We start from the raw sequence: 15,445 nt of genomic DNA on the forward strand, positions 1-15,445 counted from the left end.
CCTTAAAGAGCTATTTGTATTTCTAAGAATTCTCTAGACATACCCTTTACTCATTTACACGTGGTCAATAAACTTGTTAATTTATTTATAGGTGCTCTTTATGTAATAAAAATGAGTCTTGTGTGTGACATAAACTAAAAATGTTCATGAAAACTTTTTGCTATTATACAATTGTGTCAGTTTCCAGCATGTTTTTATATAGTTATACTTATATTGGTGTGCTTATTCTTGGAGAAGAGGTCCACCAACAGCCACACCCATGTCAGATTATCCCCTGGTAAGATCTTTGTTCAAAGCCTCAAACTAAACAGTTATGGAAGAAGTAACACCTGAGATTGACCTCTGGTCTCACATGCAGACATATCTGCCCAAATGCACACACATAAATAATTAATAATGCTTTTAAAAAAAAGCTTTATAAAGATAACTAAATAAATGCTGGGCAGTGGTAGCACACACCCTTAATCCCAGCATTTGGGAGGCAGAGGGAGAAGGATCTCTGGCTTGGCCTAAGAGTGAAAGAAAAACCAAAAAACAACCACACATACAAACATTTGTCAAGACAGCATTTCTACTAAAAACCAGTACACTGGTATTTTAGCCCAATCTAGCAGCAATTACGAAAATACAAAATTGGAATAATTATCAGAATGAAAGCTTTATTCCTGATTTACTAGTGACCCTGTGATTTGGGTTTCCCAACATTAACCAATTTCCTCAATACCTCCCTCAGGGCTTGTTGGAACACTTACACTCGTTAGAAAAACTCAGCAATTATTTTCTCCTCTTCCTCCATTATATTACTTTCTCGCCATTAAATTTAAAGAGCAGATGTCCCACAAGTAGCATTGGATGCTTACCAAATGTCATCCAAAACTACGCTAGAAATTTATAATTCATAGTTTTCTCATAAAGGTCTATTGACTGACTGACTGATTGGTTTTTCAAGACAGGGTTTCTCTGTGTAGCCTTGGCTGACCTGGACTCGTTACTGCCTCGAGCTCACAGATATCCTCCTGCCTCTGCCTCCCTAAGTGCTGGGATTAGAGGTGTTCACCATCACACCTGGCCAGTTCTCAGTTTTAAAAGGCTTTCTTCTACACACTAATTTCAGAATAGTTCCTGCCCTTCCCCCACCTCTTTCTTTACCATTCGGTATAGTCTGCCACTTTTCCATGGATGTCCTCTTTCTAGACTGTCTACTTTCTCTCAGTTAGCTCAGTGCCAACCACAGAAGGATACTGCAGAATGATTTCTCACCCAAGTCTCTATGTAACAATATATGAAATTAATTTTTTTGTGTAATTTAAAAGTACACTGCAAAGACAGCTCATACATCCTAACTCATTAAATCAAGACCACCACAGTTAGCATTTATCGGACTCCAGTAATGTTACCACTATTTACAGTATTACATGTACTCTGACAAAAGCAGCTCTTACTAAACTGCATTATTTATAGCACTGCTTATGACAGGTTTTCTGAGCCTAAGGCTTTCTTCTTTGATGTAACAATCTTGTAGGTTATTGCTTCATAACTGCTCAAAGAATTAAAAAAAAAGCCTTAACAGTTACTCATGAAGATACCTAAATAAAAAAAGATAAAAGTTTAAAAAAAAAAGATAAAAGTTTAGAATTCTATCAAAATATTCCTTCATTCATCCCCACCCTTTCTTTTATATGACAATTAGTCATTTATGAAAAGCAAAACTGGCCAGAATGCTTTGTCACTTTACTTACAGGGCACATCAAGGACACTCGAAGACTAGTTGTAGCAATTTCACTATCAGGATCTGCAGTAAGTTTTTCTTTAACTGTAAAAAGAAGAAAATGGTAGTAAAAAAAATTAAAATTAATGGTGATAGAGCAGAACATTTGAAAAGTTCCTAAGCCCTTTGAACAGGTGAAGAAACACAGAATGTTGAGTATTATTGTAGTAAAATCACAACCGTATCACCATTATTATATTAAAGAATGACCAACTGGTAAACTATATAACATATTTAACTGAATATTTAAGATTTCTTTTTAAAAATAAGGCCACTGGAAAGGAATAGTTACAAACAAAAACATAGTTTTATGATTTAACAAAACAGAAGGGGAATATGGAATGGAGCAGAGGCCTGAGCATTAATGCTTTCTATCATATATTCATTACATTTTCATTAAACTGAATTGGTTGTTTCCAACAACTGCTAAATTTGTAAAGAGAAAACATACATTCTTTATTTCTTCTGCCAACTGAAAACAATGTGGTAACATGCCTAAGATTTCTTCTACTAGATAACAAACATAAGTTACATACCTATGAACTAATATATATTCTATAAATATATATACACACACATACACATGTGGTATACGTATACAAATGTGTATATTAGTGATTAATATTACTGTTTGTTGCTAGGTATGTATAAACATTACTTATAAACATTACTTACTTAGTGCTCTGGAATGATCAGGATTTCTAATACCTTTCATTTTTAATCTCTGTAGTAACATGGCTGATGTGAGCTGTCGTACAAGATACACAGACATGGAGTAATTCTGCAAAGAAAGTAAAGTGCTTTCGTTACTCGTATAAAATAGAGATGCACCATGTATGGTGGTGCAGCCTATAATCTCAGTGCTCAGGGAAACAGACGTGGATGGAGTTCTGGGAATTTGAGGCCACTGTGGTTTAAAAAGCAAGTCCAGGACAGCCAAGGCTACACAGAGAAACCCTGTCTTGGGGGTGGGGGGAGTACTTTATTTTGGCAGAGCATGGTGGTATACACCTTTAATCCCAGTACTCAGGAGGCAGAAACAGGCAGATCTCTGTGAGCTCAAGGCCATCCTAGTCTACAAAGCAAGTACCAGACCTACACAAAGAAACCCTTTGTCAAACAAAGATAATAATAATTCAGATAGAAGAAACTCTAGGCTTTAAAAGTAACACTTAAACAACTTCCAAAGGATAGCTGGCAACTGAGACAGGGACAACATCAACTAAGCATTTGAGGACGGCAATGATCTGCTCAGTGTGAAATCACTTCTCAATCACTTGCCATTTTAAAATATTCATTTGTACGGCAAGTAAGTGTGGACAAGGGTTTTCCTGATTATATTTTCTAATTTAGCAAAATGAGTAGCTTGGGGGCCAGCATGAGAATATTCCCTCCCACGCCAACCAGAATCCTATTTTATTTACTTATGGAATACCGTTTGCTTTCATAGTTTCAATTTGAAAATGGTTCACACTGCATGAATCAAGTTCAAATGACACTGCTCTAAATTAACACTTCAAATTTAGAGTGCCAAAGTTCTAATTCTTTCAGATGAGACTACTTCTTACATGGCCTCAAGCAAATCACACCCAAAAGGCCTAAATCAGTTTTTTTCCTAAGGGAAAGTCTTGACAAATTAATTCTACTTCCTGAATGGAAAGGAAAATAAAACATAAAAACAAAAAAACTGCTTACCACCATGCTCTCTACCATGCTGGATAGCACCTTGAACTATGAGTTGAAATAAGCTGTTCTTCAGTGAAGTTAGTCTGTTAGGTACTTTCTCACAGCTTTAATACACAAGCTAGCAGCCTAAGAAAATAAATCAACTCCTAATAAGGACACTTTTCATACAACCCAGGAAAAAATTCTTACCTTTCCAATTTCAGATGCCCAAGAAATAGAAATCTGATTTGGCACAGCTGAAGACAACCTAACTAAAGATGTAATATTCAAGGGTCGTCCAGGGCGCTTTTGTTCAATCCCATTTTTAGGTGGTGGCGCATAGCCCTATAACCATGAAAAGATAATTTTAAAGGCTCTGTAGGATTTAAACGTTTTTTTTTCCCCCAAGATGAACAGGACCTTGGCTAACTTTTGCTACATTATGTTATCTTACATATAAATATACCAGAATAAAAATCTATATTACAGGATTTAAATTAATTAATGTTGATGTATTTCCATAGTTATTTTTACATACCAAGGAAATATAAACACAACAAACTGACTACCATATTCTATCTTCCTTCCTTCTTTTCTTTTTTGAGACAGGGTCTCTCCTGGAATTCACTATATAGACCAGGATGGCTTTGAATTCAGAGACCCACCCTCTGCCTTCCAAGCACTAGGATTAAAGGTATGTATCACCATACACAGCCTAGCTATATTCTTTTTTGACAGAAAAATCTTCTGAGGAACTTTTCATTCTATTATTAGCACTTACATTCTTATTCTTTAATACAGAAAAGCTTTACAAATACATTTTTAAACTACACTTCATTCCACTAACACACCTCAGATTTCCGTGAAAGTAAAAAACAACCTTGTGTGTATTAATGCTAATGTTATCTGGGATCTTCCAATAATTACAGGTGAATGACTTTTAGACAACAGCTAAAATCCATGCTTCTTTTTCAAAATGTCCTTAAAATTATCTGTTCAAAATCTCAGGGTACACAGCTACACAGTCAGGCCACAAGAATAGCATCCAAGTTATACACATACAGGCAATGGCAAAATAACACAGCTAACACTCAATCATCAGCAAATGTTGTTTTGTAGATGGCAGTAATGTTGAACTTAAGCTATGTATGTGCCTTACAGATGGAAAAAAAAAAAAAAAACAGCACTGGTACATAAACAGAGTTACAGAATACAGCCAAGTTGACTAGAACTATCTTTCCTTCACTGTCACTCTTCAAGGGAAGACAGTTATTATTAAGAGGGTATCCATATGATAATTTGTCATCTATGACTACCAACAAAATTCTAAACATCATCAAAACCTCTATTACAAAGAACTTGCAATTATAACATGAAAACAGGAGTGGTGCATATTTATATGTTTAAGAGAGGCATGTCCATTTAAATTGGTCCATGTAAAACACAGAGGAAAGGGGAAACTCAAAACTAGATCCTTTACTTGAGGAACTGGGGAGATGGCTCCTGAATGAGGACCTGAATTCAGTCCCCAACATCCATGTAAAAAGCTGGGATGCATAGGCCTGTAGCTCTAGCACCAGAGGGCAGGGACCAGTAGATCCCAAGAGCTGGATGGCTATCTAGTCTACCCAGGCAAAACAACTTCAAGTCAGATAGAGACCTGTCCCAAGCCAGTAAGAAGGAAAGTAATAGCACTTACCAAGCAACACACACAGGAATATCAGTACCAGCATGTAAGCAATTATAAATACAAACTCTTGTTTTTGTCTGTTTGAGACCCTAAAAATAATTCTGCTTTGGCTTTATGTATTGGTAGATTAACTGAATAGAAACAGTAGCTTGGGGTCTGCCAAAATGATTAAATAAATAAATAAATAAATAAATAAATAAATAAGTGAATAAATAAATGGATAGCGTATGCCCTAGCTAAATATAAACTCTAGTTGAAATTTGAGTCACAAGACATTTCAACAATGCGGAGGAGAAAAAGAGAATAGGAAGCGATAAATGCATTAGTGTTAAAAGCAACGTATCGCATTTGCTCAGCATGAACAAAGCTGTGGGTTCAATCATCAGAACTGCCTCATTCTCTCCCATGAGCATCAGGCTCAGCTTTTATTTCTAATCTTTTTTCTTTTTAAAATTTGTGTGCACACATGTACAAGTGTTGGCAGAAGCAGGAGGGTGTTAGAATCTGGAACTGAGTTACAGGCCACTGTGAGTTGCCCCATGTGACTGCTGAAAACTAAACCCAGGCCTTCTGCAAGAGCATCAAGTGTCCTTAACCACTCTCATTTTCCCTTGGGTTTGAATTTTTAGATACAAACATTTCATAGGGAATACTATTTTCTTTCTATGGTACCTATCATGAGGTAAATAAAGACTACTTGTTCCATTTTCACCGACTGATCAATCCAAGGACTTCACTCTGCACTCTCCATAGTAAGATTTCCCATCAAGAAGGAAAATTTTCCCTTAAGCTGCGTTTATCAGGTGTTTTTATAAACAATAACAGGAAAGAAATTAAGATTGTTGGTGAGTTCCAGGTTCAACAACAGACTCTGTCTTAAAAAAAAAAATTAAGAGGAAGAAAGTTCAATTTCAACCTTTGGCATGCACACAGATTTAAAAATTAAAATACGTAACCACTTCAGTGGATAAAGCATTCATTTTTCAAGTGTGAACACCAGAGTTCTGTCCCCAGAGCACAGGAAAAAGCCAGGCTGGCATGGCAGTCTCCTTTAATTCCAACACTCAAGCAGCAGAAACAAGATTCTCAGAGGAAACTGTATAGCTAAACTATCAGGAATTGGAGAGTCCGGCTCAGAGATACTCTGCCTTCAAACATATGATGTAGAGTGAATATATGTAAGACATTCAACATTAACGTCAGGTCGCTACATGCAACATCAGCCTACATACATGCCAAAATGTGAACACAAAATACTACACACATGCATACAACAGACACATTTAAAAAGATGAAAGAAAGCATGCATCTTGAAGTGGTTTGTAAAATGAAGCTGATTTCATCACTTACTTGCTATATGGGAGAGCACACTACTGTCAAAGCAATTAATACTATTTCCCACCCAATTATCACTGTATAGGCAATAAAGTAGCCATATGTCCACAATGACTGGATATTATAATAGAGTCACACATATAAGGACTTATGTGAGGTCAAAGATAGTTATGTTCAGATTTACCATGGGAAATTCCACAATCATATCAAGATCATCCCTACAGAATCAGTTTTCAGCAATTCAGCAGACTGAAATCAATGACAAGAACAAGTCCAAATCTTTTGTGGCCTTTTAGTGCTTTTTACAGCTAGAATAAGGACCCACAAGATATCGGGCTCAAGTAAACTGTAAAGATGCACTGACTCTTTCTTGAAGCTGTAGCATACTTAAAATGACTGTCATGAACCTGCTAAGTACAAATGAAGACAATTCATTACAATTTCATTATCCCAGTGACTAGTAATTAGGGACCAAGAGGCACTTTGAGAAGGTGAGAGTGGTGCTGAAGGGCAAGAGTGGCAGCAGCAGGCAGCTCAACCAAGCACCGAAGAGGCAGAGCCCACCCAGTTACATCACCAAACACTAGCCTGAGGAGCATTTTCCTGGAAGAACCACAGCATGGCTGAGAAGACATCAGAGCCAGTAATGTATGCTTATGTGTAACACGCAGAGAAAGAGTTTAGAGAAACTTAAACACAGAGATAAATAGCAAGTTTAAAAATGGTAAACGGAAAGTAAGTAAAAATGTTCTGTAAATGTGCTTATGTACTGAAGAAAAGAAAACCGTATATAGACAGTCATAGAAACAAATATTCTCCAATTCTTCCAAAGGAAGGAGAGAATTAGTGACATTAAAAAGGAAAGTACTTTCTGTGTTAAAAATGAAAAGCGGTGTAGAAGAGGGCATTTGAACCTGGAATAATTTTATTTTGACTGTCAACACAAAACTAATTACAAATATGTTCAGTAATAATAACAGTTTTCTGTGCCTTCTCTGAGAAAAATCAGAAAAAAGTAGACTTAAGTAATCAGAGAACTGAAAAATAGGATGTTCGTAATTACAGCAATAGAAATAAAGGAAATTTTACTTTTCCCAATTTAAAAAAACAAAACAAAACAAAACAAAAAACCAAACAAACAAACAAAAAAAAGGAATTGATGGCAGCAGCTTGAACTTGGAGCTCTCTGGCTGTGAGATGCCTGTCAGCTCTTTCTGCTAAGGGCCCGCCAGCACAGAGTAGAAACACCTGAATTTCAAAGAATGCCAGGTGGGGTACTGCTGCTACAGCATGAGATAACACAACTGGACTAGAACGTGGAATTTTCTTGATTTTTGTTAAATTTGTTTTCCCTAAAAGAAATAACTCATTGTAACTGGCTATGTCCCACAACTGGATTAACTACTCAAGTTATGTAATTTATTTCAAATATTACAAGGTAATTTATACTTAAATAGTCCAAAAAACTATCAGCTGATAGTTGAAAATATAAATAAGATAATTCAAAGTACATATGCTACAGTTCAAAAATCAGAACTATATGCTGTTCTCGTGAACAGCATATATTAAGAATCTCTTAATATAGTTACTGATTCTCAATATGCAGAAAGAGTTGTTTTCCTTTTTGAAACTGTTCCACTTATTCCAGATGATTCAAGAATGAACTTTGTAACTTATATAATTGTAACAGGTAACTGAAATAGAGATCATCCAATATATATAAGCCATATTCCATCTCATACAGGATCACTGGCATTAGGAAATGAGGAGCTCAATTATTAATAGATAATGTTTTAGAAGCGTCAAATTTTTATAAGGCATCATATAAACAGCAGAGGTTTATAGTGTTTTTTTTTTTTAATGAAAAATTCTGCTTGTGATTTTTATAATTGCACTCCATTAACCTGCTAGAAGTAACCCTAAAAGTACCCAAAGAAATGAATTTGGCAGTATATCATACAACTGATACTAGTCAGGATTTCTAAAAAGGGTGATCTTTACTTAAACATTTTATAAGAAGTAATGGCTATCTTAGGGATGCCTTTACAGATTAACACTGATAATGCTCCAAGATATGCATTCAGTTAAATGCAACAATTTAAGCATTGTAACATAAAACATGTCACAGGTATCGTTTACAATACAAAAGGTCAAACAATTGTAGAAAAAAATGTAAATCGCACTTTAAAGGAAATGCTCATTAAACAAAAGGAGTTACAGGGTCCCCCAGAGATAAATACTGTTGTATTGACTTTAAAATTATAAAATATTAGTGAGAAAGTTAAATGTCAGTGAGACACATGATACATCTGCTGAAAAACACGGGATTTTAGAAAGGACTGCTGAATTAAATCAGACTGTACACTTTAAGAATTTGTGAACCTTAGGATGGAAATCAGAGAATATATTGTGCTGGGGAAGAGGATAGGCTCTTCTTTCAACAGGAAGTGAAAAGTTAATTAAAATTTAACAAGAGACGACCTCCTGAAAATCCTGGTTGCAAACATGAAGGAAGTGACCCAAAAGAACAACAAAACAGGTGGCATGACTGCTGATTCCCTTACATGGGAACAACACAAGAGACTGGCAGAGATCATGTCTCTGCATAGCCAATGAAATCTCATTGGCTACAGGGTCCTCATAACTTATTTCATGCCATTTCTTCATATGCATGGATGGAAATTTTTATTACCAATTTGTAATTAAGTCCAAATGGACTTATAAAGATTCACAGATGCCTTTCACCTTCTCATAGGGCTCTCTGGCTTTGAGCTCTCTGGCTCATAGGTCTTTAGCTGATTTTCTGTTTGTGCACATGGCATATTTATAGATATGTTTATGTAGAAATGTACCTACAATGTTAGCTTGAAATGTCTGTGTTATCAGAACAAAAGGACCAGACACCAATGAAGACAAAGCAAGTAGCCCAGATGATCCAGCCTGACAGATTGCCTCAAAAATTTGTATCCAGGACAGCTTCCAAGTGATGTGTCTAATTGGTCCAGCCTCAGAAACTGCTTCAGTCAGGACTTCAATTAAGCCCTGCACTTTCCTAGACCAGATAATCCCACACAGAGCCTGCACAGCCAGTGAAACAGCCATCTCTCCCAGGTACTGGTCAATTTCCTGGTTTTCTTAAGGTCCCCCAAAAGATGCCTTCATCTGCAGATAATAGGAAGCATTTTAAAGAACAAGATGCCATCATTCCCAAGAGGCGAGGTGGGTGGCTTTTGGTTGTTCTGTGTGTTCTGGATGTTTGTTGTAATTTAAGGGGGTTGGTTACAAATTGTTATTGGTCATGGTCAGAGAGGAAATAAAGTAAAAAAGGTTAAATTCAGGGATGCTTTTCTCCCCTGTATCATTAATAAACTTGCTGAAGCCTATAACTGGGCAGGAGAGAATTAGGTGGGGTTTAGGTTCCTGGGCTTAGGATCTGAGAGGGACCAGGAGCCAAGAGAGAGGAGGGAGAGAGGAAGAGAAGATGTAGAAGCAGGAGAGAAAGCAGGAAAGCAGAAGTCAACATGGGGCATAAGGACAATGAGAACATGGCCATGAGGGTTAGCCTGATGAAACAGAAGCAATCCAAGCAAAAATAATTATGGCAAGTAATTTGGGTTGTATAGCTGGGAAATAGCAAAATAGCTTAGAGAGTTGATTGCTATCTGCCCAGTTACTGTGCCTTATAGCTTATATAAAAAAAATCACAAAAGGTCTGTCTCCATTATTTGGGAACTAGCTGGGAAAGAGAAGTTCTTAGAGTCTAATATAATTCCGTAACAGATATGATCGAAGAATCAATGAAAATTTTCTTGAACTCTACAATATAATGCTTCAGGCTCATCCTTTCTATCTTGCTTAGGCCCCAAATCAGTCATTTATTTCTAAAAGAACTATGTTATTAGTCAGTACCAAGTGGTTATTGTTTCTACCCCCTGTCAGTGTTTATACTAAACTTACACAAAAATCTAGTAAATAGATAGCAACTTACAGGCAAAGGAAAGAGTTTCCCATTTACTTTTATACACAAACTATTGGGATAGTTATCTTCTTGAGGGCAACTGGTCTCTGCCAAGCAAAGTCTGTATAAAAAGAAAAAAAAATGTTAGAGTACCAAAACATGTTTACATGTTTTAAAACTCCAATGCACACAGAAAGTAGGAAAAACCTCAAACTCACCGCAGCTGAACTTGGACTGTGTAATCTCTCCTGCCACCTGGCAAAAAATCCCTGTTGGCAAGGGGGGAAAAAAAGAAAGTACAATAAAATTCCACAGAGCAGGGACTGAGGACATGGCTCAGTAGTTATTGATTAGTTCATATCCTAAGCACCCATGTTAAGGCTGGGTGCTTTTTAACAAGGAGCAAGTAAACCCTGCCTCTCCCAGGCCTTGCAAGAAGCAGGATTTATGAAGACAGGATAATCCCTCAGTCCTATTACCTAGCCAGTCTAACTACAACAAGTTCCAGACTCACACACAGACCCTGTCTCAATGAACAAAGTAGAGACCACAGAGAAAGATAATACTGTCTTCCAGTTACCACTTGAGCATGCCATGAGTGAGGTCAGAGGTAATCCTGTATATATATATATATATACATATATATATATACACACACACATATACATACACACATTTTTATGTAAAATGATGCTAAACAAAGAAACAGAACAACACAATAATTATAACCTCCAGTGACTAAACTTTTAGTTGTTCTTCACGTCAGTTTTGAGATATTTTTTTCAGCTCATAGGAACTTTGATGATATAGTATTTGCTTTTATACATAACAAATTTAGTTAACATAAAAAGGAGCAATCTAGGTTCTGAAGGAGTTCAATGAATTAATCTACATGCTTTGGTGTTCTTCACCTTGACTGAACATTCTAATCACTTGGAAAGTTTTGTTTAATATAAAGTTTCCTCATCAGATAATTCTTGCTGCTTTGAGTCTACTCTCATAGTTTTTAAAGCTGCACAGGTGATTCTAACATAGAACTAATACCTACAGTTTCAACATGATAATAAGGGCAATTTCAGGACCATGTATCCAACTACAAACAGAGAACCTTTTATGATTTCTGGATTTTCTTAGTCTCAAAGACTACCGTTAAGAATTATTATTTTTTAGGAGATGATAAATATGCAGGATGTCAGATCTTGTCTCAAACAATCAGAAACTGCATTTTAACAAGATCTCCAGAGAGATAGCTAGTGGTTAACAGCATACACTGCTCTTCCAGAAGATCACAGTTAACTCCCAACACCCACCTGAAGCTCCAACACACACATACAAAAAATTAAGGAAAAAAAAAAAAAAAGACCTCCAGTTGACATGGATGCACATTACAGTCTAAGAAGCATCTTCCTTGCCAGATGCTGTAGGTTTCTGTGGCTGTGATGAAATACCACAACCAAAAGCAAGTTGGGGAGGGAAGGGTTCATTTGATTTACAAAGCCTGAATCACACTCCACTGAGAGAACTCAAAATAGAAACAGAAACTGGGAAGGACACTGGAGGCAGGAGCTGATGCAGAGGCCAGGGAAGAGTATCTATCACTAATTAAGAAAATGCCCTATATACTTGCCTACAGCCTGATCTTACAAAGGCATTTTCTCAGCTGAGGTTCCCTCCTTTCGACAAACAAACAACCTAGCCAGTACACATGGCAGTGTATGACTGGAATCCCATCACAGAAGTATGAAGACCAGGAATACAAGGTTATCCTGAGCTAACCATAAACTTTGGGGCCAACCTGGGCCTACCTTACACCCTGTCTCAAGAGAACATTTTTTAAATTAAAAAAAAAAAAAAAATCTGATTAAAAATGAAGCATTACTCTTAACCATTGGACTGCACCAGGGAAAATATTAGAGTAGTCCTAACCTGAGAAATCTGAAGAAGCACATTTAGCCTTCACCTTGCTCACTGCTTCTCATTCTGTAGTTCCCTGGAAGGCACAGGGACTCTCTAGCCCCAAGTTTTGATAGCTTGGGCAAATTATTGAACCTTTCTGGATTCAGTTTCTACATGTGTTAAAGACAGAAAATGAATACATCTACTTCATCAAGTTATTGTGATGATTAAACAGAGTAATTAAAATGCCCAGGTTTAAGATGGACACAAAAAGTATAAGCAGCTGTCTCCTCTGCTCCTGCTGCTTCCCTTTCTTCTAGAGGCCTACATCCTTCTCAGGCATTTCTAATATTTCAATATCCTATATATTACTGACCCCTTCTAAACAAATTCTGACTAAATCATTCAAACATTCTACTCATTCAAATCAAACAATTTGAGGCCCCTGGAACTTCCAAGATAAAAGAAAAGTAGTACTTTCCTTAAAGATTCATGTTAATAGTAAATACAAGCAAAATAAAGTGTGACAATTCTTATAAAATAAAAAAGAAGAAATTTAATTTGACTTAAAGAGTCCAAGTCCTTTTTCACAATCAAATTAGAACCCTGGCCTGCACACAGTAATTCTGTTAGTGTTTCCATGAATACAGGGATTCTCAACTAGATACGTATCACAACTTTGTGTGGTTGGGGAACAAAATTTGAAAGAGAAGTGCCAAGAGGTAAGCCTGTTAGTATTTTGGAACACAACCTGCTCCTGTGATGTCATCACGTGTCACCAGCCAGCCAGGTGACCACACCTGGAAGGTGTGGTTACCGTGCCCCTTAAAAGGGCCAGTACCGACACGTGGTCCCTCTCTTACTTTCTCTTACTCTCTCTTCTCTCTCTTACACTTTCTTTCTCTCTCTTACTTTCTCTTCTCTCTCTTATACTCTCTCTTTTTCTCTCTCTCGGGGTGCCTCCCTTCCCCTTCCCTTTTCTCTCTCTCTCTCTCTCTCCATGTCCCACCCCCCTTCCCTCCTAATAAATCTCTCGCAGAGGATATTGGTTGCCTCCTGCTTCTTTTTAATTTTTAACAAAGCCCAGGAAGTACAGTTGCTACAGAAGATAAGAACGATAATGGATGATAAGAAGCCCTGTCCCAGCAAAGAGGGAAGGTAAGCAAAGAGGGGGAAAGATCAGGGGTGAGGAGCTGTCATGTGACAAGAAAAAAAATTCTACAAAGTGGTCCCACAGGACAGGTTTTTAAGTACCACTGGAGATAGAAACTGTTTTAAAAGACTATATGGTCACTGGGGGCTGGAGAGATAGCTCAGCAGTTAAAAGTACAAACTCCAGCTTAGTTCCCTGCAACCATATCAAATGGTTTGCAACAACTTACAGTTCTGTACACACTAGTATGTGCACAAACACACACTTGTACCCAAAAAAACTAAATTAGTATTTACAAAAAAGATACATGAATAGGTGAGAGATAGATAGAAAACTATTAGAATTAGTTATTATGTGCAGAGGCCTTCAAAAGAAACTTAAACAAATATTGGTGGGTGGTTTCAGTAAGAATCTGGTCAAATCCAATGACTGAGGAGATATGAGTGTAGATAAATGAGGGTGATTTTAGAGTGGAAGCCAGGTTTCAGTAGTGTTCCTGGATGAGTGGTAACACTAAGACATTAGGAAAATTAGAACATGTTTAACATTAAATGTTCTAACTATCCAATGAGGTAGTAACTGTTATTCCAATTTTGTGTACAGCGTAAGAGCCAAAGAAACTAAGTTACATGCTTAGGATTGGAATGTGTCTAAACAGCACAAATCTCTCTAAGGTAGAACTGTACAGTCAAGTTCTACATCTTGAAGTAAAGGGGAAAAAATCAATGGCATACAGCAAAAAGACTTAATGACTACTAAATTAAGACACAACAATTTGAACCACATCATAAATTCCTATGGCACAGGGTTACATCCACAATTTATCTATGAGTCTACAATTATACAAATAAATAAACAAAACAATGCCAGTTAACGCTTCCTTATAAAAGACTAATCCAAATAGAAACTGGAAGTTGTCAAGAATCACGAGGGAATGCTGAACTATCAGGGAAAAAATTTAAGGAAAACAATAGATATGCCAAGTCTCAAAGTATCTCCTTCAAAATATTTACTAATAACAATGGGAATAGGTCCCTTACAATATAAGACAGCTGAGCCAAATGATATAAATTAGCATGACCAAAAGTAAACCAATAATACTACATAGTGCATAATATTCTCTGAAAAGAACACATAATGAGACATTTTAGCCAGAAAGGCATAATCTAATCAAGATAAAACATTAAGGACCAGCAAAACATCTGTGTACATGCTGGAAAGCCTTACAACCTGAAAATGATCCCAGGTCCCACATGGTGGAATAAGCAACCAACTCCTGCAAGCTGTTCTCTGAGAGCTACTCTAAAACAAAGTTCATGAACCACCACCTATAATCCCAGAGACAGGGGGCTCACCGTGAGTTCAAGGACAGCCAAGGCTACACAAATACAGTTAACAAAAACTAACTCACCATAGATAAGTTAAGAGTAGACTGTGGCCCTGCTTGACAACTTAGAAAACTTGAACATGGGGTAGATACAACTTTATTACGGAATTAATTAACTTCTAAGTGAGAGCTGGAGAGACGCTGGACCCTGGTGTTAAGGTAGGTCCAAGTCTAGCATTAACAGCCTCTGAGCTTAGTGCTAAAATGACATCTCCCTTCCTCAGCTGGGTTCCCTCCTCAGCACCTAATCTGGGGAAACACCAGATCCTCAAAGGAGTGTCACAGAAGCCCTCAGGGAGATTACAGGCCAGTAAGAAACCCATTCATTGTGTACCAGGGGATTCCTGGAAATACCTTCCCCCATGCTAATAAGATGTCTTGGTACCTTAGCTTTCAACCAATGACCTTTTTCTTTGGAGAGCTGCTTGGTTGTTAGGATGCTTTATTATTGAGCTCTTAGTAAAAAACATGTTTTCACCCTGGCCTTCACCTGGAGACAGGGATAAACAGGATATGTTGCCAAGTTCATTTCCTTTTGTTTGTGACAGTATGTTTTTGCCAAATTCACTTCCTTTTGTTTGTGTAAGGATCAC

The 15,445-nt window shown here is 37.0% G+C and overlaps 1 protein-coding gene across 11 annotated transcripts in view; it reads right to left on the reverse strand.

Moving 5' to 3' along the window:
- The window catches only part of Pias2 (protein inhibitor of activated STAT 2), a 71,139-nt gene that overhangs the window by 22,309 nt on the left and 33,385 nt on the right, over positions 1–15,445 (reverse strand). For all 11 annotated transcript variants that reach the window (XR_009589744.1, XM_060377014.1, XM_060377019.1 and 8 more), the window contains 5 exons: positions 10,635–10,685; positions 10,447–10,537; positions 3,644–3,778; positions 2,444–2,549; positions 1,740–1,813 (listed from right to left, as the gene is read on the reverse strand). Coding sequence is in view for 10 of the 11 variants with exons in the window: in XM_060377014.1 (XP_060232997.1) it covers positions 1,740–1,813; positions 2,444–2,549; positions 3,644–3,778; positions 10,447–10,537; positions 10,635–10,685 (457 nt within the window). In the remaining variant the exon portion in view is untranslated. The remainder of the gene's footprint in view (positions 1–1,739; positions 1,814–2,443; positions 2,550–3,643; positions 3,779–10,446; positions 10,538–10,634; positions 10,686–15,445) is intronic.

The sequence above is a fragment of the Meriones unguiculatus genome, chromosome 2 (assembly GCF_030254825.1).
Source record: "Meriones unguiculatus strain TT.TT164.6M chromosome 2, Bangor_MerUng_6.1, whole genome shotgun sequence".
Lineage (NCBI taxonomy): Eukaryota > Metazoa > Chordata > Mammalia > Rodentia > Muridae > Meriones > Meriones unguiculatus.